This window comes from Poromitra crassiceps (assembly GCF_964638095.1).
Source record: "Poromitra crassiceps genome assembly, chromosome: 23".
NCBI classification, from domain to species: Eukaryota; Metazoa; Chordata; class Actinopteri; order Beryciformes; family Melamphaidae; genus Poromitra; species Poromitra crassiceps.
Window position 1 is genome coordinate 14,587,098 of NC_139639.1, and position 24,479 is coordinate 14,611,576.

The 24,479-nt window shown below is 44.5% G+C and overlaps 4 protein-coding genes across 4 annotated transcripts in view; 2 read left to right on the forward strand and 2 right to left on the reverse strand.

Moving 5' to 3' along the window:
* Positions 1–399: 399 nt before the first annotated feature.
* Positions 400–8,216, forward strand: bcl6ab (BCL6A transcription repressor b; the record flags this gene model as incomplete). The annotated part of the gene is made up of 9 exons (XM_083659299.1): positions 400–430; positions 2,380–2,551; positions 2,894–3,115; positions 3,213–4,088; positions 4,461–4,588; positions 4,937–5,104; positions 5,207–5,337; positions 6,367–6,504; positions 6,852–8,216. The coding sequence occupies 9 exons, from the start codon at positions 400–402 to the stop codon at positions 6,993–6,995; spliced, it is 2,010 nt and encodes a 669-aa protein (XP_083515425.1). The 3' UTR covers positions 6,996–8,216.
* Positions 8,217–9,689: 1,473 nt separating this feature from the next.
* cmpk (cytidylate kinase) lies at positions 9,690–15,406 on the reverse strand. Its single transcript, XM_083659318.1, has 6 exons — positions 15,198–15,406; positions 13,619–13,765; positions 12,826–12,978; positions 12,644–12,720; positions 11,514–11,610; positions 9,690–10,665 (listed from the first exon to the last, which is right to left on the reverse strand). The coding sequence occupies exons 1-6, from the start codon at positions 15,339–15,341 to the stop codon at positions 10,624–10,626; spliced, it is 660 nt and encodes a 219-aa protein (XP_083515444.1). The 5' UTR covers positions 15,342–15,406; the 3' UTR covers positions 9,690–10,623.
* Positions 15,407–17,276: 1,870 nt separating this feature from the next.
* fam78ba (family with sequence similarity 78 member Ba) lies at positions 17,277–20,092 on the forward strand (the record flags this gene model as incomplete). The annotated part of the gene is made up of 3 exons (XM_083659311.1): positions 17,277–17,539; positions 18,166–18,445; positions 19,850–20,092. 3 exons carry the CDS (start codon positions 17,277–17,279, stop codon positions 20,090–20,092), a joined length of 786 nt encoding a protein of 261 aa, XP_083515437.1.
* Positions 20,093–22,344: 2,252 nt separating this feature from the next.
* LOC310797030 (UDP-N-acetylglucosamine transporter-like) overlaps positions 22,345–24,479 on the reverse strand; it is a 10,509-nt gene continuing 8,374 nt past the window's right edge. The window contains exons 6-8 of the mRNA XM_083659304.1: positions 23,881–23,999; positions 23,397–23,530; positions 22,345–23,267 (exon numbers count right to left, since the gene is read on the reverse strand). Of these exons, the coding sequence (XP_083515430.1) occupies positions 23,177–23,267; positions 23,397–23,530; positions 23,881–23,999 (344 nt within the window). The 3' untranslated portion in view covers positions 22,345–23,176. The remainder of the gene's footprint in view (positions 23,268–23,396; positions 23,531–23,880; positions 24,000–24,479) is intronic.

The following is a 24,479-nucleotide window of genomic DNA, read 5'->3' on the forward strand; positions in this document are numbered from 1 at the left end:
GGATTAACATGATTTATTTCTCGTTTCACCGCAGCGCCCATACACAGACAGGTTTACCCCGAAAACACGCTGTAATTCTCCATGGTATATATAACTCGGTCAGGTGACCTTGTCTTTGGACGCATCTACCCGAACAGGGGGATCATCCCAACTAGAGACATACAATGAATAGTTAAAATCCCCACAGAGTTTATACGAAAACTACAATGTTGTTTAGATACCAGTGCTTCTTCATTGCTGACATGTGAAGCCATATTCCATATTTAGGGAAACACACATGACCCGGGGCAGACAGGGGCTGCTCCCCCCCCCCGTCCTAGGTGAAATGGTACGGTCCTCTGCTGAAATTCCGAGAATTAAGCCGCTGTGTTTCTTAGAACTGGATTCTCAGAACTGGTGATGCACAGAGTTTCGAGGAAACTTTTACAAGGTGACTTTTTTTCTCTTTCTGCCATTTCTCAGTATTCGCAGCATTATGTAATAAGTATTGCGAAATATGGACGCGCATGTGGCCGCCTCGGCTACTCGAGGCTGGATTATTAAATATTTTGTTATTCCTTTTTATAACATTATAATAACTGTTACATGTGAATTCTTAGATGTCACTGTTGTCTAGCCTAGATGTTGGTTTTGACAGCTGCACTGTCTGACTGTCTGTGGCTTGGAAGAGCGCTTAACTTTTATAGTCCGGTTTAATTTTCGTGTCTGGCATTTTTTAATGTAGAATAATGCTGCTGTTAGACTACTGAGTGGAGATTTAGCACGGTTTAGTGCGTGAACCTGACCTAGGCTGCGGGTTTGCTGGCTCAATGTTTAACCTAGGCCAACAGCTAATTTACTGGGTAGTATTTACTGAACTATTGGTCAAGTTCTGCCTGCTATCAGTGCCGTGCAAAGCCGCGCAACAGGACTGCCTGGCCTGTCTACTGTGTCTAGTCTTCTTTTCGCCTGGCCCCTGCGCATTTGGTTGTCTCGCAAGGATGTCAATTTTACCAAGGCATCGCCGATATATTTTAAACGATCTAACCCCCCCAATAATACCTAATTTTAGTCGAATCCTCTGCGTCGCAGTCGCACCCAGCCGCGAAAGCTAATATGCTAATTCTAAACTTGAACGGACTTGTGACGGCCCTGTTCAGTGGCAGAGAAAGTTCAAGCAGCATCAAAAACATTTCAAATCACATCTTACGAAAGGCACCTCGTTACATTAGTTTAATATTTCAGGGTTATAAATAACTTGACGGGCTAGTAAATGTGAACGGGGGTAAATAAGATGTGTTCTGCTTATATCGGGGAACAGGAAACCTCTTGGTGTGCTGCTGGCAACATAATCTGTGCAGCCAGTACGGAATGTGCTTTGCCAAACACGTTTACAACCGACAGCCAGGACTCAACAGTGTTGAGTTTGGTCGAGTAGTGTAGTCATGATGAACCTAACCCATTACCAAGCGGATTGATAATAATGTTACTGTAAAATGTTGACGTTAGTTCACACCAGGGACCGAATTTCAGATGTCAGCAAATGTGGGTTTCCCATGTGCTTGTGTATAATTTGTAATTTAATGTCTGTCTGAGCTGTTGCCGCCTAACGTTACAGATGTAGACTAATCTAAACGTTATAAGATCGTAATAGCCTATGCTGCCCCCTGTTTTCACACAGACCATCAGTGTTTTTAATAACTTATGTTAATAATATTAATTGTAAGTAATTATCGTTAAGGCCCCATAAACCCAGATTGTCATAAGTCAAATTTGACTGAATTGGTTCACTGGTGTAATGGCGCCGCCTGTTGATGAAACACTCTCTCTCACACACACTTGCCAGGTTAAAAGCCAATTTTGATTGTAAACCCAGCATGCATGTGTTGCTATATGAGAAACTGGGATGATCAAAGCAACGCAGCCTTGTGTGTGTGTGTGTGTGTGTGTGTGTGTGTGTGTGTGTGTGTGTGTGTGTGCGCGTGCGTGCGTGCGCGCACCTTGTGTGTGTAGCTTGTGCAATATGATTTCCCCAGTCTTTGAGTAACCATTTACAGTCAGGATGTAGTGGAGGGTTGACTGACTCAGCACTGTAAAACACAATTTACCCATCTTTTTAGGCTGACATATGTCTTCATGATGGAAATTAAATTCATAGTATCATATTATCATAGTATCATATTAAGTAATATCAAATAGATATACTGTACGTTATTTATTTAGTTGTTTTTTTGCCTCATGATGGTGGCCAGCTGGAGGTCACGGTGTGCCTATTTATTTATCACACTCCATCAGTGTAGCCCTATGTATGAGTGCCTCTGTGTGGTGTAGGGATGGGTCTGTGTTTGAGCTGTGGCTATGGTGTGAACCAACTCTTTCATACGTTTTGCTCTGGCTCAGATTGTGACAGCATGGACACAGCTGCAGATGGCTGCATACAGTTCACACGCCACGCAGGCGACGTCCTGCTCAACTTCAACCGCCTGCGCAGCAGGGACATCCTGACCGATGTCACCATCCAGGTGGACGGACAGCGATTCCGCGCTCACAAGACAATCCTGGTGGCCTGCAGGTACGCTCCAAAACCATTGAAATGTTGCATTGAATTCACCACAAATTGACAAAATAACGGCACCATCCATGATTCATCAGGAATTGCCCCTAGAATTTTAGTTGAGAGAAGCAGGTTTGGAGGTTTTGGTGACAAGTGCTGGTAAATGAAGGGACATTGCCTTATTTGAGGGCTTAGTGAATTGACGCACCAAACACACCTGCAGGTGAAGAGTTGGTTTGAACTAAATTGGATTAACGAAATGGATTGTTTGACCTAATTTCATGCCTGTCCCAAATAAATATGGATGCTTTTCATCTGTCTCTGTGTAACACAACACTCGCCTCTCTTTCTTGTTTACAGTGGCTTCTTTTACTCCATTTTCATGGATCCTGAGAACGCAAACCTTAGTGCCATCAGCTTGGACCCCAAAGTGGACGCCAAGGGTTTGTCCATCCTGCTGGACTTCATGTACAGCTCCCGTCTCAACCTTAAGGACAGTCTGGTCCTGGCCACCATGAGCGCAGCACTCTACCTCCAGATGGAACATGTGGTCGACACCTGCCACAGGTTCATCAAGTCCAGGTAGGGGAGCAAAGAAACCGTGATAATGAATTCACTGCTATCGACATAAATAGATCTGAATGCGAATTTATCATTTTCATTGGATGTGCTTCTCCAGGCAGGAGTCTCTGAATATGCAGATCGAAGAGGTACAGAACAACTCGGTGCATCTGTCTGAGGACATTTCTGCTGTGAGGCCCGTTGATGAAAAAGAGTCAAACTTTAGAGCCCACCACCTGTCGACCTCCTCCCCTCTCCAGGAGTGCAGGGCTTATCTCCCCAGTGTTTTCAGCGGCATCAACACTTCAGGCTCCTATCACGTTTACGGACAGCTGCACGTCCCTGTTGGGAAGCCGGAGGACGCCCATAATAAGGTCGGCGCCCTCCCCCGAGGAGGTGCTTTATCTCAGACACTCTGCACTCAGGTACCCGGGGCCGGCGCCAACCTGGCTCACACAGAGTCCACCGCCATCATCCACCACCCGGTGCCATCCCACCCCAACTTCCCCACCACCACCATCATCCGACCTCTGCCTAGCTCCGCCTGCCAAACAGGGGCCCACGGGAGCCTTCAAGGGCCTGGCTCCCCTATGGAGGAAGAGGCCGTGCAGCACCCGCAAACCAGCTGCCTGGGTTCGACCCCGGGCTTCGGTAAAGGCGTCATCTGTAGCCCGCAGAGCCCGCTCAGGTCCGACTGCCAGCCCAACTCGCCCACCGAGTCCAGCAGCAGCAGAAACGCCAGCCTGATTCTCAAACAGCCTTCTGGCTGCTCAGAGGAAGCCAAGGCCCACAACTGGAAGAAGTACAAGTTCATCGTTTTGAACCAGACTTCTGAGGAGAGCGACAAGGAGGCTCAGGGAGGCAGTGCCGAAGCTGGCGCCCTGTCCCCGACACCAAGCACCTGCAAGACCGACGGGTCAGGGGGACACAGTGAGCCGGACGAGCACAGAGAAGAAATGCCCATGACTCCGATCGCTCGCCACACCAGCAGCAGGTGAAACTGACACAACTAACAGCAAAATACAACTTGGAAGTCTGTTTGTGCAAATGAAGTGTTTCATAAAGGGACAGTTCACCCCAAAATCAACAATACACATTTTCCCTCTTATCTGTAGTGCTATTTATCCGCTAAGATCGTTTTGGTGTGAGTTGTGTGAGTTTTGGAGATATCGGCCGTACATGTCTGTAACTCATGCAACTCACATGAAAACGATCTATGTGGACAAATAGCACTACAGGTAAGAGGGAAAATATGTATTTTGATTTGGGCGTGGACTGTCCCTGAAGTGCTTTAATGGAAGGAATCTTTCTTATTGGAATGTCCATAACTTCACATTAACTCTGTGGTCTTCTGTTCTCCGCGTAGCCACCTCAGATGCTCCTCGTGTGGCTGTGACAGCCCTCGGTGCCTGGAGATGGGCTCCCTCTCTCCTGGTTCATACAGCGGGGAGGAAAGTACCAAACTACACTCCGAGTACTCCACCTCCAGCTGTGGTGAGTGTCCTCCTTGAGACCATAATCAACATACCGGCAGTATTAGTCTATTGATAGTATTCTGTTACATCACCACACGGCCATCTTGGTAGGAAAATAGCAGGTGATTGTAATCAATTAACAGGTGACTACAATCAAGCGACACAACCAGCCAATGAGCTGTGTGTATTGTAGCGCCATATTGGTAGGAAAATGCTTGTGACGTCATGGGAATACTATGAATAGGTACTTCATTGCCAGTAATTCAGCGGGTTTATTTGAGCAGGGGAAAAATCCCACAGAGGCGTACTGACTGAATGCACAATTGGATGTGGCCATTGAGTGAAACTCTTTCGCTTCCTTCCACAGAAAGCAACAACTACTTCTGCAATGGGTGCGACTCCAAATTCACAGAGGAAGATTCCCTGAAAGACCACATGCTCCAGGTCCACAGCGACAAGCCATACAAGTGTGACTGCTGCCAGGCCGCCTTCCGCTACAAAGGCAACCTGGCCAGCCACAAGACCGTTCACACTGGTGAGACAAACAACATCCGATAAGACCGGCCACTATAACCTTTACATGAGGCTTTGTGGATGTCAGGGTCTCATTGTGCACCCTGCTCATGTCACATTGCAGGTTCGAAGCCGTACCACTGCAACATCTGCGGCGCTCAGTTCAACCGACCAGCCAACCTCAAGACCCACACCCGCATCCACTCAGGAGAGAAGCCGTACAAGTGTGAGACGTGCGGCTCCCGATTCGTCCAGGTGAGCTGCGCAGAGGTGTCGATATTGATGGAGTCGGAAACAAAACAGCCAAACGTAACACTTACACCACAGATTCTCCCTATAGAGTAGTTGATCTCATTCATTTCTGGAGTATCTTGCTGCATACATTTGCATATCAATGAGGGAGAAAATATTTTCTTGAAACTTCTTTAACTCTTTAATAGAGTTCATATTAATACCACCCATGTTATGTGAAGACAAGTGAGTTGGCAGAGACATAATAATTAATTGATTGGATTTATATAGCGCCTTTTTAGATACTCAAAGCGCTTCACACATCAGGGGAGGGAACTCAACTGATCCACCACCGATGTGTAGCACCCACCTGGGTGATCATGGCAGCCAGTTTGCGCCAGAACGCTCACCACACATCAGCTATCATGGTGGAGAGTTGAGGACTGAATGTGCCAATTAAGTAACGAGGGATGATTAGGTGGCCATGATTGAAGGAAGGTCTGTTTGGGAATTTAGCCAGGGCACCGGGGTTACACCCCACAGGGCACCGGGGTTACACCCCACAGGGCACCGGGGTTACACCCCACAGGGCACCGGGGTTATACCCCTAGTCCTGCGAAGAGTGCAGATGGGATCTTTATTGACCACAGAGAGTCAGGATCACGGTTTAACATCTCATCCGAAGGACGGTGCTCACTCACAGGACAGAGTCCCTGTCTCCGCCCTGGGGCATTGGGGAGATTATTCATCAGATCAGATTATTCATCAGACCATTCGGACCAGAGGGGAAGAGCACCTCCTACTGGTCCTCCAACACCACTTCCAGCACCAGTCTCCCATCCAATTAGTATCCTAGGCCAGACCTGCTTAGCTTCCCAAGGAAAGCCAGTAATGTAATGCAGGAGCCACTGGTGCCGACATATTTGCTAATCAGTGCATTAATTAGCTTAATTAATGACCTCATTAGCATAGCTGGTTCTGGTTAATGTGTCACGGTGATTATGGCGGGACATGAAGTAGCTCAAGTGCCTCTTGTTTCTGATCTTCCCCCAGGTGGCCCATCTTCGCGCCCATGTGCTAATCCACACGGGGGAGAAGCCGTACCCCTGTGAGATCTGTGGAACACACTTCCGCCATCTTCAGACACTCAAGAGCCACATGCGTATTCATACGGGAGAGAAGCCCTATCATGTAAGCTCCACCCCCTCTCCTCTCCTGACCCGGTGTGCCCCTGCTGGCCAAACGGGAGAGTAATCCCCTCCTCCCTGTGATGATTCACCTGGCTATCAATAGTTATAAGCCCTATGGGCAAGAGTGGTAATCCTGGAGAGCTATAAGCTATGTGTGTGTCAGTAACATGAGTGTAAATGCATTTTTAGCATGGGTAGGAATCAAACCCCCTAACGCCGACTGTGCTCTTATGAACAGATTGTACAGCTATGGTCAAAGCCCCAGGAAACTGAAATCCTGCTCAGCTATTTTGAAAATTATTTCAAGCGTGATTCTAATGGAAATTCTATTTTTCTCCTCCTCCTCAGTGTGAAAAATGTGACCTCCACTTCAGACATAAGAGTCAGCTGAGGCTTCACCTGCGACAGAAGCACGGCGCCGTCACCAACACCAAGGCTCAGTATCGCAGGACCGCCACCAACCTGATCGCTGGCCTGGCCAAGTCCTGCTGAGCCCGCTACGATCCAGTTGTTTATCATTGTTTGTTTGTTTTTCCTTTTGCATCTGCCACCATGTTGTCAAAAGATTTTTTATTTTTTTCTAAATACAAACACAGAAACATATGAATATCATATATATTTGTCATTTGCATTTGTAAATGATGCACATTATTTTATATAAGCTCTTTGGTATTTCAAAGATTGTAGAAGTTTATGCTTTCCTTGTGAATGTCTAACAATAGAATGTACATTTTGAATGTGAATTTGAGCTGTATTTTGCATTTACTTAACAGAATATCAGCATTGAAGGACGGTCTTTCTCATTCAGATTGAGAGACACTGTTACAATCCTGTTAAAGATATCGGTATGAACTTGCCTAGTAATGCGTTAACATTTTCAGTTAGTTGTTTTGTGAATAAGATAATATATATTTACAGATTGCCATCTGCTGGCAGAGTATGATTGTATTTACACAAATGTAAAGTTTCTTTATCTGTAGTGCAGTGGGCTTCACTGAATGTCAATAAGTGCTTGTTATTTTGTCATTGCATAGTTTTGGTACGTATTGTATGTACATATTTTCATTAATTTTATGTTATGTACATATTTTCTATTTTTTTTTTCTGTCTCGGTATGTTCTACTGCTGTTATTTTGCACACACATTATGCTGTAACTCATATATTTTCATACTTTTCATTGATACATTTCTACTTAATATGTTGTTGACACATTGGAATTGTTGGTTATGTTTAGTAACCCCCACTCGCAAAATTCCTATTTATATTCTATGTTTTTCTTTGCTTTGTCCTCTTACCATTTTGCTGCTGCAACGACCCAATTTCCCCAAAGGGATCATAACATTAGTTTCATCTTATTTGATCTTATGTATTATAGTGCACTTGTACATACACAGTGTATTCACCGTGCCTTACACTGAGATTCTTTTCCAGTGGCTTTCTTCCCAGACTAAGTGTTAACGCATTATAAGTTTGACAGTATGAAACCCCTGGTAGTTGTGAATTGCTCTTATGATGCATAGTACTCCCCCCCCCCAATTACATTCATTGCCATTTTGTCATGTGTATGCATGTCAGGTACTGTTTTTTTTGTATGCTCATTGTCTATCGTTATAGCTCTAAGACTGTAAATACACCAGGCCTCAAGCTAAAACATGCTCAGGAATGTTAGCAATATGTCTTTGTAACTGCAGAGTATATGAAAAAGAAAATAAAAGATACGGAAATAAAGAATGTATTATTTGAGACACAAGTGTTTTTATTTCTTTCTTTTATGCAGGAAAAAAACTACCGCTCCACCCGGCTTAGTCTTTGTTAAGGTGCTGGAAGCAATGAGTACGTAATGAAAAGAAAATAATCACTTAATTCTGTGCAAGGCTCACATTTAATTGCTGAGCTTTCGGTCTGTTATAAAATACAATTATGCAATATATTATATACAATATATGCTCATGCAGAGTGCATTAACAGGACGTCCTGGAGCAGTGCAGCTCTGCAGATGTAGGCAAGGTAAATGAGCTATATGGCAGTGTTCCAAAGTAAGGATTCAGGTTGCTCTCTTATCCCACATTATTCACAGATCTTCATTCCTTCTCCTACACAGATATAATTGAGGTGGATGGGTGAAGGAGATGAGCAGCATTGTGACCTAGCCTGGGTAAACCCAGCCTCCACGTGACCTCTATCTATGTGCTATGACTGATAGCACATAGATAGAGGTCACGTGGAGGCTGGGTTTACCCAGGCTAATCATGACCCATGTGGCCGTCTGTATTAAGAGCCAGTAGATCAACCTTTGGCTCCGTAGGGAGCATAGCAAAGAGCTATGGGGAGGGGCGGGGGGATGGACAAGGCCATGAACAACCACCTGAACATGACATTCCCATTTCTCAAATGGTGTGACAGGCTGCCCCCTGCTGGCTGTTTAGGTTTGAAAGCATTCAAGCAGTCTTCTAGCCTGGTAAACCAGCCAGTCACGTGACCTCACATTTCATTTGGCTCGCTGGTTTACCAGGCTAGCAGTCTTCAGGAGTTTTATGGATTTGTAAATTGTTGTATAGTAGGGAAGCTATACTGCATTTCGATACTAGGTGAAAGCTACTGCTCAGCTCTACACTATTTTTTTGTGTATAGTAGGAAATAATTATACAATAGGTGCAGTTCACAACACTGCCAAATGGTTAGAGCAGTGGTTCTCAAAGTAGGGTCCAAGAAAACCCCCAGGGGGTCTTGAACGGGTTCTAGGGGGTCCCCAGCAAAAAGGGGAATCATTTATTATCACTATAATTCCATCCATAGGCAACACAATTACAGAATGTATGCCTATTTTGGTCATGCATTTCATACACTTTGTATCTTATCAAATGGGTAAATCCCTGGTATGCGTCAGTTTTGGGGTCCTTGTCATGAAAAAGTTTGAGAACCACTGGTTTAATGTGTCCAAAATAAAACGTTAACACAAAGATCACCAGATAATTTGATCTTTTATAGATGCTGACTTCAATAACTACACACACACATAGGCCTACATATACATATCTAGATTATATAAACATACACACACACACACACACAAGACCCTTAACACACTTGAATGTAGATCCTAGAGTGACTTTAAAAAAGTAATAGACAATGGAGAGAGAGAAAAACAAGCCAGGATTCATTTTTCAGTTTTATTTCCCCCCGTTCATATGGAAACAGTATCAGTTGATAAAACATCCCTTTTTCCATTGTGTTTATCATCCATGCTTAGTCATAGATGGTGATCTTATGGTGCAACGCTTTAACACGTAGAGCCAAAATGGTCAAGGAAGAATGAGCCTTCTATCACAGAAACTTTGTCTCCGACGTCTTCACAGGACACAAAAACACCCTGACTGATAGGAAAGCAGTCTGGCCACGCCCACTTTCATGTAAGTGCAAACTCTTATGACTCATGTGAAATTAAATTTGTCTAAACGACGAGGTCTGCTTGTTGCTCTGGTCCTCTTCTCGTTGTTCATAAAACACGTGACAGTTGTAACGTGTTTTATTCCTACACCAGGCAGAGGCCACTCTGAAACAAGATGGATTCCATCGTCAACCCGGTCCATCATCATCATCATCATCACGGCCGGTCTCAGGTGAAAGCAACGATTTGGTCTGTGAGAAGCATCGCAACCGCTCTGGAGATGCTGCTGCTACGACGAATTACACGCTAATCTGAGGTCTAGACATTTAGGTGATTTTTGTGACCATTTCTGGGAGGTTGCAGTACTTATGTCTTAGCTAGCAATGCTACTTGTTCCTATGCCAAGGTCTATGATGAGAGATACGGCAGTGCAGACGAACTAGTGCCACTGTGAACTAGTGCCACGTCGCGCACAGACGGCTGCCAGTCATCTCTACTTCCTTCACACCCGTACATACATACATACCTACATACATACAACATACTGTACATACAGTACACACACACACACTCTTGAACCAGCAATTTACAAAAGAGACAAAAAAATGGACAAAAAAATGTAAAAAGTCATATGAATGAACATATAATCTTATTATGATAGTGTAACTGCAGTTGATAAAAATAACTAAAATAAAAAGGTAACTGTGAATATTGTTGGCAGCTGGGGAAGCTCAACCCTCTTTGTCTAGGACAGACTTCACATCACCAAACACCTAAAAGAGAAGCAACAGGAAAATGCATGCGTTAACAAAAAACTGGGTGAGCGCGTGCAATGACACAAATGGATCCTATATTTCAAATAGAAGCCACAAGCCAAGTCATTTCAAAATCTTCCCCATCAAATTTATTCAAGATTAAATCTACTCATTCATTCACCCTCATCTTTAAGTATCACAATATCCCGATACCATACCAAATAATGAAAAACCTGCATGTACATGTTGGATTGTCAATGTGGTACTACAGTACATACAAAAATGGGTGAACATAACCTGGCAAACTGAATGTCTCCTTTCTTAGTTTTCCTGTTTGCCTTGAAACAGGGTTCATACAGACATTACAAAATTAACTTCCAAGCACTTTTTCCAAGCAATTTGTTTTTCATTTTCAAGGACTTGACGCAAATCAAATAATTGATTTTCAAATATAAATTTTGCACAAAATTTCAATATAATTGCATTATATTACATTTTGTCTTTAACAAGTTAATTCTACTATCAATCTTGTGAATGGGACGGGAAAATATTTGACTAAAGATTGCTTTGACTTTGAACAGATGCTCATACCTCAGTAAGCGCCTTTTGTCTTTTTAATACCAACTTTGGTCAAAATATAAGACGTGACGTCACTGACAGACTGACTTATGTGGTTCATGTGAAATTCAAGGACTTGCACCCAAGCACTTCAAGCACCTTGGCAGAACCCTGTTGAAATTATCCGCTTTAATCATTTTAGACACGTCTATATTCATATCCTTCCTATGAAATATGATGAAATATTATTATTGTAGGGATGGGATGGGGTCGCAGTCCTACGTCTTGTGTACTGTCCGTTTACTCACCTCGTCCACATCGCGGGAGGCATCTATGGTGCGCACCTTGCCTTGTTTCTCATACTGGTCAATGATTGGCCGTGTGGACTGCAGGTAGGTCTGGATCCTGCAGCACAAGAAAATAAGGCTCGTTATTGGGGTCGGCCAGCACAGGGGCCCCGGAGGAGGAACAAATTAGGTCAAAAATACATACAGGCAGGCATCAGGAAGCTAAATGGGTCACACAAGTCCAAACTGATCACATATGCTTGCTGTGCTTTGTTACAAATCTCAGGTGTTCTGCATGTTTCAACAAGTTAAATTGAGTTAACTTGATTTCACTTAAATTTAAGACAATTATGAATGCATATTTCATGTCCATACTGGTAAAAAAAAAAAGTATGAAGGATATGTAGGAAAATCAGAGTCCCAGAAATTACAGGTACTTATAAAATAAATGAATTAATTAACCACTTTTAATGTTGGCGTAGATCCCAAATGCTGTGCGGAGGTTGCTTACCGGAGTTGCAGAGTGGGTCGTGCTGGGGCCAGACTTTGATGCTCCCGATGTGAAACAATATTGTGTGATGACAGGTGTTTGCTGCTGGCTTTTTATGGTGGATTTATGTTTTTCAGACTTCCCATGCGGTTGAACTTGCAAATTATCCATAAAGATGAAAGCAACGTTAGCCCGCACACACCACATTGCGACCAGCTGGGTGTGCGTTGATAAATTCTGACCGGGCTGCACAGTTTGGTTATTGGTTCCATGTTGGTTTCATTTTGTAGTTTTGTGACAGCGCTGCGTGATCAATACAAATGTTTCTCAAGTAGACTAAAGTTAATGCAACATCAATTTTTAAGAATTGTATTTAAAACATTTTAAGGCCTAAAATTCAAATTATTGGATTTTTTTTTTTTTTAACTTCTTAAGACTTTAAGGACTTGTGCAAACCCTGAAATCAAATAATGGTCAATGCTCTACACCTTCAGAAGTATGACGCTCATAGAAGGATAGAGTATCATTTGGAAACTGGAACTTTATGTGAAGAGAAAAGTGGCTCAGGTTCTACTGCCAGTGTTAATTGGAGACTTGATGGTTTGGTTGGAGTGGAATAGGGAGGGGAAATGATCACAGCATTCTGGTTGCAGGACTGTACCGTTTCTCCAAGCTTTCTCTGTTGTCATCTGTGCGCCCGCTACTCTTCCCTCTTTCTAGACATCTGTTGATGCAAACCTGCAGACAAGACAATCGTCCTTAACATCAAACAGCTCTCAGGATATCAGCCCATCATTGTAACACGTAACACTAGCATATTACATTTCTTGCTCCATGACCCACCTCATTGCCACAGTCAAAGAAAAGCACAAATTTGACATCTGCGTTGTCCTTCATGACATTGGTCCATCCCTGGAGGTTGTCCTCATTGCGAGGGAAGCCGTCTATGAGGAAACGGAACTTTTTCTCATCTTTCTTCATGGTCTCTTCCATGGCCTGAAGGAACAGAAACAAAACCCTGATCGGCAACATTCCTTCTCTAAACGACATGACTCTGCTGCCAAGATGCGTGTGTGTTTTCAAAAGACAAGCACCAGTGATTGTAGAACCTGATACCCAACATCCAGACGGACCAATGAAGGAAACTGGCACAACAAACAAAATTGACAGCAAAAACAACCTATATATTCAATATGCTGCCTGTAAGGGTTATGCATGAGTTTTACTTTTCATATATGTAAACCATGGACAAGGATATTTCAAAACACACTGACTGTAATGTGAAAATATCAGCCTAACATACTGTATGTTGATATATATTTCCTCTGATGTAGTCAAAGATAGATCAGACAGAGGGAAAAAAATCTAAATTCAAGAGGAGAATTGTGGCATTTTTGTGAAAATTTGTGAAAGTGTGAATATTCATCAACGTTGAATTTTCATAATAACAGAACTTGCAGTTGCTTTTTATTAAATAAATAAACAGACATTATTTGCAGAAAGGTACACAGTGACACAGTTCTGTTATAATAACATGGATAATGGATACTATATCCAGGTTATAATAACCTGGATACTTCAGTTGGTATATTACATAAACCTGACCTACAGACGTCAATAGCTGCATGGTACGTACCTTTTTAAGTAAGTTGATGGTGATCTCTACAGGGACAATTTTTCCATCCTTGATGTAGGTGTCGATGAGCTGTCCATCCTCTGACCCCTCTCTAGTTCGCTCTGCCCTCAGCAAGTCCCCAGCCGACAGATGGGTGTAGCTGTAGTTCTGAGAGACACACACATTTAAAAACTTATATTATAAACTTACCTATTCATATGTAATAAAGTGGAATCTCTACAAAGCACTTTAAATATCAAATAGGCTGTGATTTAGTTAATTACTGATAATCCATGTTTGTAGCTATATTAATACTAAAGGGATGCAGTGGTGAGGAGAGCCTTATAAGAAATGCTAAAGGCCTCTCAGTCGCAGGCCGAGGCAAAAGGCCAGTCCTTGTGCACTGGATGAATGGAGTCTCTATGCATAGCTGCCATTCAGGCTTAACCACCATACCCTCAGCAGGGAAGGCAACACCCAGTAACACCCATGAACAAGAGTTAGGTTGTGGACTCTCTCTCTCTGTGAGTCACTCTAACACACCCATCAAAGCAGAATGAGCATCAGTCCCATGGAAGCCAGGCCAGCGCCCTGTGGACCTGCAGCTTTGTGAGCTTTCATGGGTCTGACGGACATCAAAGGAGCATCCATGGAAAGTGAAACTGTTCCAAATATTTCCTCCAGACTTTCACTTTTCAAAATTTCTGGTGGATTGTTAAAAATAACCAATACACTTTACAGTGTGGGGATAAGAAGCTTGCATTATTGTATTAAGTTAAGCAAGCCCCCAGTAGATATCAATCAATCACACAAATGTGTCAAACCCGGGACCTTCTTCAGGATGTAAACTGTGGGGGGATGGTACACAACGCGGGTTACACACTGATTACTAAAAGGCAGCAAAGTTGAGCAGCTATGATCTAAAATTATGATCTAAAATAGAGCGTTGGTGGCATGCCATCACTGACGCTTATCAGGAAAATACCCAACCATTCCTTCTTCACTGGGTTACACCTAAACCATCACTCAGCTGGTAAATATCTACGTCACCACCTGTTTGTTCAAAGTCTCTGTTGAGGAGTGTCAGGTGCACTCCATACTGACACTAATCTTTATAACAGGCACTGCCCAGATAAGTCAATAGGTTGCAACTTGCAACTTGCAACACAGGGCGAAATGTCAATAGGGGATCACTGGGTTTGTGATGTTTGCATGGTGTAGCTACTCAGTAGACATATTAGCTTCCTTTAGGCATATGATCTGAAGACAATATAAAGTGGGGTGAAACTCAACGTATTTTTTTCTTGTCGCCTCAAGTCCCCAAAAGAGGGGGACTGGGAAACAGTTGAAGGGCTACTAAACAACGTTAAATGCCAGCATTCAACCTGTGTGGCTAACAGCTAGCTAGCCGGCTAATACAGGGGTTCATTTTAGAGGACAAACGGAAGTCGGTGTAATTAACGATATAAAGGCGCCACTAAACCACAACCCCACGCCGACATGCACTAAATGATACTTACTAACGATTTGTTGAATCCTAGCCGTGACGCTGGACTCCTCATTGTTCTTTCTCTCGCCATCTCTCCTGGTCCTAACTTACCTCCACGATTTTGGAGCACTGTGTCCCCTTCCCGGCGCCAGGCCCGCCCAGCACGAACACGACCTGCGGCTTCATCATCAGCGCCAGCCCGTACAAAACCTTCGGCACCCTCTGGGAGAAGTTACAGAGACAGCGGACAAGCATAAACCGGACACGAACAGCAAACAGCACAACAAACTACAAACATGAGCCGAGAACCGAGAATGAATTGAAAGACCGGTGAATGCGTGTCAGTATCGGTGGGGACAACCGACACCACTTCCGCTATTGACACTGGCCAACCAATGGGATTTCAGCTCGACGTGACTCACGCTTGTAGCCACGCCCCTCGCACTTGTTATTTTTTTCAGAGGTCGGGTGACGCCCCTCCCCTCCCCTCCCCTCCCTTCCCTGCCTGCCTGCCTCTCCTCTCAGCATCAGCACCTCAAACCTGAAACAAACACCAAAGATGCTCTGCTTTCCGAGCGGGTCTGAGCCGTGATGCAGCTCCCCGGGTCGAGGACACAAAGTACGGACGAGTCGAGCACCCGAGAGGCGTCTGAGCGGCCGGGTATAGTGATTGTTTTGGACACATTATACGCTGCCTCGCTGCCTCCATTCAGGATGCACCATTCATGCATCCCTAAGAATGGGAGCACATTGCGAGGAAAACATTAAAAATATCTGTGATGGATCACATCCTCGCCGCATTTGGGGAAGTTTCTTTCCACGCTGCCGCAGTCGGGTCAGAGTGATGAAGCTGCCTACCTCGCCGTTTCTCTTTTGAGGGCGCCGCGCAAATGTAGGGCTAACACGAGCCAAGCAAACAAAGGCATCCAGTCCCCTGCCTCTGACGCACCTGCTGCCCTGTCCTGCCGGTTGACATGACAGCGCAGAGCCCAAACCGGACCACCAACAGGATCAGGGGGCACCGACGTGCGGCCGAGGACTCGACAAGGAATAAAGGAGCCGCCAGCAGCAGACACAGCGCGGCGGAGCAGCCCAGGGGAGGCCGGTGGATTGCAGTTTCTGGGGACGAGCACCAAGGGCAGTGCGGCAGTCAGCAGACAGGCCGGGGCAAGGAGGCTGCAGTGGAGATCTGCTGTGATACCTTCCCCCCACTCAGTCCCCACGGCGCTCTCACCTTCATCCCGTCACATGTGCCACGAAGAGACGCTGCCGGATGGTTTCATGTGTGATCAATGGTGACTTTACGTTTCCTCCCGAAGTGATGCCGTTATTTTGTCCCCCTTTTCTTCTCGACCAATCAGCGGTGATGGGCAGTTAAAGGATTGAGCTGCTCTTTGGGCAAGGGTGGAACCCAGAGAGGGGACTGATGTGCATTCTGGCCAGGTATTGATTCATTGATTAATTGGCTGATTTATTGATTGATTGGTTGGTTGGTTGATTGATCGATTGGTTGGTTGGTTGATCGATTGATTGATTGGATCTCTTTTAGCCTTATTGGGCTATTCTTCCAAGAGTTCATAGCATTAAAAAAAAACATGTACAGATAACAGAAACATAATACAGTATACAAAAAGCCTACGTTCAACACATTCACACACATTGGTAGCATAATACACACAACACAGCCTATATGCATACATGCCATATCACCCAATCATTCAATCTTTACAGTTAGAATACATCCACACCAATATACCACATAAAAAAGTTCAATGGTTAACTTTGCATATTCTTTCAAGCCATTGACTTTAAAACATAGCAGTACACTGTCAATACAAATACAAATATTAATTTGCGAATATACAAAAGAAGGGTACCATGACAAATACCTAGTCCGTATAGAATTACCTACCCACAATTAAAAGTTACACCTTACATAATCATACTGACTTTAGGTTTACTTTCAATGTACTTTAAAAATGCCTTTGATGTTTTGTTTTAATTGTTTTTTTGGCAAGCTCCTAATGGGATCAGGTAAACCATTCCACAGCTTGACAGCCCGATAAGAAAACACTCTTTTATTATCATTCTTACAGGTATCGTTCGCTCTCTTCTTCTTCTGTGGTTCTGCTTCCTCTGCTTCTCGCCAGCGGCCTGGTTCTTCTTACTCTGCTACTCGCTGGCTGCACTATGGGCTGCATTCAGAGCATCGCATGCAAGCCGCGCATCAGACGGGAGAACATCGTGGTGTACGAGGTGTCGGCCTCCATCGACCAGTGTCCCACTGTCATCGAGGAGAACTCGCCCATCGTGCTGCGTTACAAGACTCCCTACTTCAGGGCCTCGGCGGGTGTGGTGATGCCCCCCGTGCCCCGCAACCAGACCTGGGTGGTGGGCTGGATCCAGGCCTGCACACAGATGGAGTTCTACAATACCTACGGTGACATTGGCATGTGAGTGTGTGTGTGTGTGTGTGTCACAGGTCACATGGAAAGAGTTCATTGTGTCTTTGTGTCTCTCTCCCTCTCTCTCTCCTGTCTCTCTCTCTCTTCCTTTCTTTGTCGCACTCTCCATCTCTTTCTCCCTCTCTCCCCACTTCCTTCTTTTTTTCTCTTGATCTCTTCCTCTCTCTCCCTCTCTCACTTTCTCTCTTTCCCTCCATCTTTCTCTCCCTCTTTCTCTCTCCCCCCTCTGTCTCTCCCTCTCTCTCTCTCTCTCTCTCTCTCTCTCTCTCTCTCTCACACACACACACACACACACACACACAAGCACGCACACACGCGTGCAATCACATACGGTACATGTTTGTGCAGCTATTCTAACCTAACCCTTAAAACCAATAACCCAAACTGCCCTTTGAAGGTGTGTGAGAAAGTGAGGACTGGCCAAAATGTCCTCACTTTCCTCAAACGTCCTCACTTCCCAGGTATACAACTCAAATTGGTTCTCGCTAAGATAGCAGAACACAGGTAAACACATCAGGACACAGACCACAACCTTGACCGTGGCTCTGTCAGTAAAGCGTGCTGCCTCTCTCCCTCTGTGTTCCTCCTCTGTCCTCTCTCTCTCTCTCTGTCAGGTCCAGCTGGGAGTTGCCGGAGCTGCGCGAGGGCCGGGTGAAGGCCATCAGCGACTCGGACGGCGTGAGCTACCCCTGGTACGGCAACACCACCGAGACTGTCACCCTGAGCGGCCCCACCTCCAAGCCCTCCCGCCTCACCGTCTGCATGAACGACAACTTCTACCCCAGCGTCACCTGGGCCGTGCCCATCAGCAACTCCAACACGCCCATGCTGACCCACATCACCCGCGACCAGAGCTTCATCACCTGGCTGGTGGCCATGAACTCTGTCACCAAGGTAGGTCAGGCACCACCAGACACCCACGCAGGGTTTATGTGCGGGCGAGACAGAGAAAAGAATAAACACTTGAAGACACAACTTTACAGTGTTTGAAATAGGGCAGGGCGATATGGACCAAAAATCACATCTCTGTATTTTTAGGCTGAATGATGATACAAGATATATCTCTTGGTATTTATAAGTGGGCTAAATGTTCAGTTGTAAGTCAAAGATGTGAGATCTAGGGATGAAATCTAATATCGCAATATTTTTGACCAAATAGCTCAATATTGATATTGCGGCAATATTGTAGGGATGACTTTTGGTGCTTTGACAAAATATTCACAGAATGAGATTTTTTATAAGAAATCATAAGCAATGTAGATACAATGATTAAGTGGGTAAAGGCAAATAATAGAACACATCGAACAGTCTGGTAGGTTAAGAAAATGACAGACTGTAATGCAGCCTTTAAAACCAGGAAAAGACAACACTTATCCCATATCACGATATTACCATGATACCCAAAATCTAAGACGATATCTAGTCTCATATCACATAATATTGATATCTTTCCCAGGCCTAGATTGAAGAATTCACAACATTCAGACGACAAATGTGTACAGTAGTCAAGAGTGTGTTTAGCTTACACATTTGTAGGAGAGACATGTTCATCATAAGGAAGGTAGTCAGGCTATTTTTTGTTTTTGTTGCTTTATCATTTACTGTAACAGGAATAGAATAGTTGAAAAGTTGACAATGTTGAAATTAATATTCTAGTCACTGTCAGGAAATTGACATTAAAACCTTCCTATTGTGTCTACCAAGCCCATATCTCTTTCATATTATCTGCTGTAAGTGTATAAATAAGTGTTAAATAGCTCTATATTCTGGCAGCAGTGTTTGGTCAGTAACATGGGTCTCCCACTGGCTCTGCTTTGCGGGAAAACAGGAGAGAGAACTCCACAAAGAAGATTGAGGCAACCCGGTTCTCCTTCTCAAGTAGTCAAACACTGACGCTTTGGGTTGGTGTTCTGGACCGGATCACCAACCCAAAGCGTCAGTACTTGAATACTTGGGAGTGAGAACCGTGTTGACTCAATCATTCCTCCAGAATCGCTTACAGCACCTTAAAAGTCATAGTAAAGAGTCACTGCCCGCTCTCCTGTAAGATAACAGATAAGTAATACACTATTTATTAGTATATCCATTAACCACATATCTCATGTTACTTCATCTGATTAGTTTATTACTCCTTTAATCATAATGGTTATCAGTCTGAAGGTGTTTTTATATATTTACATAATGCATAATCATTTGATGAAAACACTTTTCGTGAGCTAACAGTAACACAGACTGCACCACTCATAGTCCCCATATGGACTCTCATATTCAGTTTGATGCTTTCTTCTCCTCGTCCAGGAGCGCATAGTTCTGCAGACGGTGCGCTGGCGGATGCGGGTGGACATTGCTGTGGAGCCGGACATGCCCCTGGGCTCCCGGGCCTCGCTGGTGGGCCGTCCCCACCAGGAGCAGCCTCACATCCTCAACTACCAGGAGCCCATCCCTCCCAACGCGCTGGGGAGGCCCAACGCCAACGATGCCCAAGTGCTAATGTGGAGGCCCAGGAGAGGGGCGCCGCTAGTGGTTATACCCCCAAAATAAGCGGGTCGGGTGGCAAAGACAACGTGACTGTTCGCTCTCGGAGAAAGGGAGAGATGTCGTCGTCGTCGGGAGTAATGACGTGATGACAACTACCGGAGGAGAGAGAATTGATGGTCGCCCTGTGCTCAAGACGCCAGCGGCTCATTATCATAGTAAGATTTAAGCAGACTATTATGAAGAGTCAGAAGAGTGGATATTATGTCTTGGATCTGGCACAGCGAGGTGTCAGGTTGGACGTCTACTGAGAACTGGTGTCGCGGGTCGTGTTGCATCAAGGCTTGTTTGGCCCAGACACGTTTTGTACTGTATCGGAGTTCTGCTTGCCCTTTGGCAAGGGAGGAACACTGTTTTTAGCGATACTACAGAAGTCTAAGACCACAAAGAGAACTGCATCCTGCATCCTTATGTAGATCTTATTGCATGAGAGAGTTGAGCGAGAGGAGAAACTGTCCCCCGAGAGGCGTAAGAATAGCATTTCTTTTGTATAACTTGATACCTGAAGACATTTTGATTGAAAATTAAGTTGCGCCGTCGGCCATAAAATCCTGCAGGCTCGATAAACCGCGTCAGTGCCAACAAAGGCCTTTAGCACATTCAATACCACAGTTACAGGATGCATTGAGAAATTTCAAAAGAGACAAAGTATTACTATATTATGAATCTTCTGTTAGGTTAAGATAAAGCTCACACACCAGTCAGATTGTACTAAGAGCACCCACTTGGCATAAAGGTCTGGAAAAAGCATCTGGCGTAGTCTTTACTGGAGTTCTGCTAATAATGCATTGGATTTATGCACCGACGTATTCGTCACCTCAGTAGCACAACTGATATTGTATCATATGAGTGACAGACTATTACAGGGTGAGATGGCTGCTACCACTTCATAAATGGAGATATCTATGCTTTCAATCAGTCACACTAAATGCCAAGTATTAGATCTGGACTCGTGCCATACAATCTCATTCATGACAAGAGGCTGAGTGATATCAGGGCCGTACTCATCATAGCAAAGGGTGGCGTCAGTTTGGAATAGAGCTCGCCCGGGTATATCAGGGCCGTACACATCAGAGCAAAGGGTGGCGTCAGTTTGGAATAGAGCTCGCCCCGGGGGTCCAGACCTTCGACTCCGCCCACAGCAGTTGGCTACTTCTGAAGAAGGAAATGTAACGAATTGTTCAATTCAGTCTGATATCAGTCTAGCACAGAGCTATACCAAAGATGTAGGGTATATTGTGTGTCAGTATGGGTTGGAATGAGGCCAAACTACATTCAGGCCAAGGTTAGATTTGATATGGCACTGGAGTGGATCATGTCTCTTAGCATATCATAACACATTGTTTTTGGTATAGAGAAGGAGCAAGAAGAGGCTGCCACGATATGGATCAGGCTATTTATTATCTGGGGATTTGGGGATGGACCCTATTAGGGGCATCTTGTTCTGGCAAGACGACGTTATGGATCATCCTGGGACAAGGGAGTCCAAATCTATTCCTGATAGATTATTTAGTGTGGGGGTTGGACCTGGATGATTTATTGACGGTGTGCATATCAGGTTAGAATTGGGTAGCGTCTCCTCACAGTATTGATTTTGTCTATCAGTTAGGAATAGGGCCATGGCAGGCTTTCTGCAGAGAGGCACAGGCTAAAGAATCGCTGTGGCGTAGCTCAGTCTGTCCACTGGCTCTTCGTCTCCCTGGTCCCTTTCCAAGTCCCTGCTGCCACTCCACACACAGGTCACATGACTCATCCTCCATCTGTGCCTCGCTCCAGGTTCAGGCCTCACCTTCCCATCTGCCCCCTTTTCTGCCCTGTCTGTCCACCTCGCCACACATAGCTCCATCCCAAAATACTGCTACTGCGCCGAGTCTCCATAACTATGCAAAAGACCTGGGTGTGACTGTGGAGGAGCAAAAAATGAGAAAGATGACTTTTCGTTCATCTGCCTTAAGTCTGTCTTTATATGTCGGGGTTATTCTTGAATAAAAATGGCCGTTACTACCATGTAAAATGCCCAAAGAAGTTGAAATGGGTTTATGTTTATTCGGTTTATCCACCTTTTTTCCATTGCACCCAAGTCCTTTCAGCCATCTGTTGCTATAGAGCTAACAAACCGCTGAATCAAAATGTTCATGGGTGTGCCTCAGCGTGTGTGTGTGTGTGTTTATAGCTCCAATTCATCTATTTATTTCGCTTTGAAGTAAGATGAAACACTGACGCAGAGCTAGTTCTTTGAACATAACGGACACCTTAATTTATTTGTTTGTTGTTCCATAAAAATACATTTTCTCCATTTAAATAACAGTTGAATGTGTGTGTTTGATATTCATGCTCAGACTATAAGCAGCAAGGTCAAAGCACTCGCATCCCATCTCATCCCATGTAAAAAAAGAACATTCAGCATCTCTGAACAGAACCCCTCCTCTTTGCAGCAAATGAGTAGTTAGCCCTTTCCACCACTAGAGGGAACACTCCATCAAAGATGCAGGGAGCTGCTTTGAATATGATCAAACCCCTTTCATACACACTTTTAAAACACACCCCTTATCCCCTATCCCACAATACGTAATGGTTAAATATATATAAAACTATTTACAAAAAATAACATTTTCCAACTGGCAGTGAGGTCATGCTTTCATCCATAGTTTCCTCTTGGTCCCTTTAAATTGTCGTAGGACTGTACGTTGGATTTAACTCACTGATTAAATCCAACATATGTTCGTATTCCTGCAACAATGTGTGTGAGCGTGGGAATTAAGCGTCACTGACACCCCTCTTGCGCCCACTCTGATTTGAGAAAAAACCTTGCAAAAAAATAAGTAGCAAATGTTCCTCACACATTTTTGACCCCCCATCTTTTGTGCAAATCAGCAGCAGCGTTGTTCCAGAAGAGTCCTCAGCCAGTCTGCGTTCCCCCTGAGTAACAACAGTCTCCAACACTATTCTTCTTTTGGCAATACACTTCCACCTCTTCCTCTATTTTTAATTTCTAGTCCAGTGCTTTGGTACTTCACAGACTCCTGCTCTGACTGTGTCGGGTCTTCCCTTCTTCTCAGGAGTTAGTGAAGTTCTCTCAGTGTCTCTCAGCTATGCTTTGACGGCACCCGTGGCAGGTTTGCGCTCGTAGCTGTAGAGAAATGTGGCAGCAATGACCAGCAGTGCCCCGAGGAAGAATACGCTGATGGATAGGCAGAGGGAAGGAAGCAAAGGAGACATGGAGGAGTTAAATTGGGTTAGTCTTAAGACCGTTCATGGTCTCCATGTCATGTAAAAAACAGGGATGCATTGTCTTTTCTGATGCATTTACCTGGTGGGTTTAAAGTCCTCCAGCAAGAAATAAGAAATAAGTGTGGACAAGATAATTGACACAGAGCTGGCAAATCCTTTGAGGATGTTGTCTGCATATTTGATGACGGCCGCCACAACCAACCCACCCAGAGCCTGCAAACACAACAGAGAATTTATGCATTATGGACTTCATTCTTGTTGAAACACACATCCAAAAACACAAGCACAACCATACACAGCTACACATGTAAACACTACAAAAATATATATATTCTAAATTCTTGAAACAAGTTGATTTGTATTGAAACAAGTGAAATGATCTCACTCTAAGAAGAAGTGGTTCTATGTAGAACGCTAATGAACCTTATTTTCTAAGAGTGTCTTGGCAGATTTTTGTCAATTATTTGAAGAAAACAAATGCATTTCTATAGCACTGTCACAAATACATCATGTAAATGACTGATAAGGGGACACAAATGATTTCACACAAACGTCTCTCACACCTGTAGGACCACGACTGTGTAGGTGATGCTGTTGTAGCCCTGGAACATCCCAGACTCTCTCACCTTCTGCCCGTCATACACTAACATTCCTATTAAGCCAAACACAAAGCTAAATAAACCTGGAAGAGAGACAGAGAAAGACAGAGTCAGAGAGGCAGGGTTCTGCCATATTCTTGTTGGAAGAAATAATGTAAGGCAACATATTATCAGTCAATGGGAGACTGAGTTATCTGGCTTAGCCTATAGCACTTTCATACTAACGGACGAGGGTTACTTGACCCATGTTCAACCCTTCTTTTGCCAATTCACACCAATAAGTCAGTCAACACGGTGTTAATCCCTGGTCACGACAATACAGACCTGACCCGGCTTACAAGCCGGGACGGGAGGGATGCATAACAATTAGCATATAGGCTATTAGGCATAACAAATAGCAACCTGGGTGGTGCCAATCAGCCCTGGTCCGACCCTGGTCCAACCCACTTCAAGAGGTGGGTCACCAACCCGGGTTAACCCTTTCATACCTACAATAACCCTGGTTGGACCCCTGGTGTGAAAGGGGGTATCAGGGTATGAGGCAAACACACCACAGTTACACA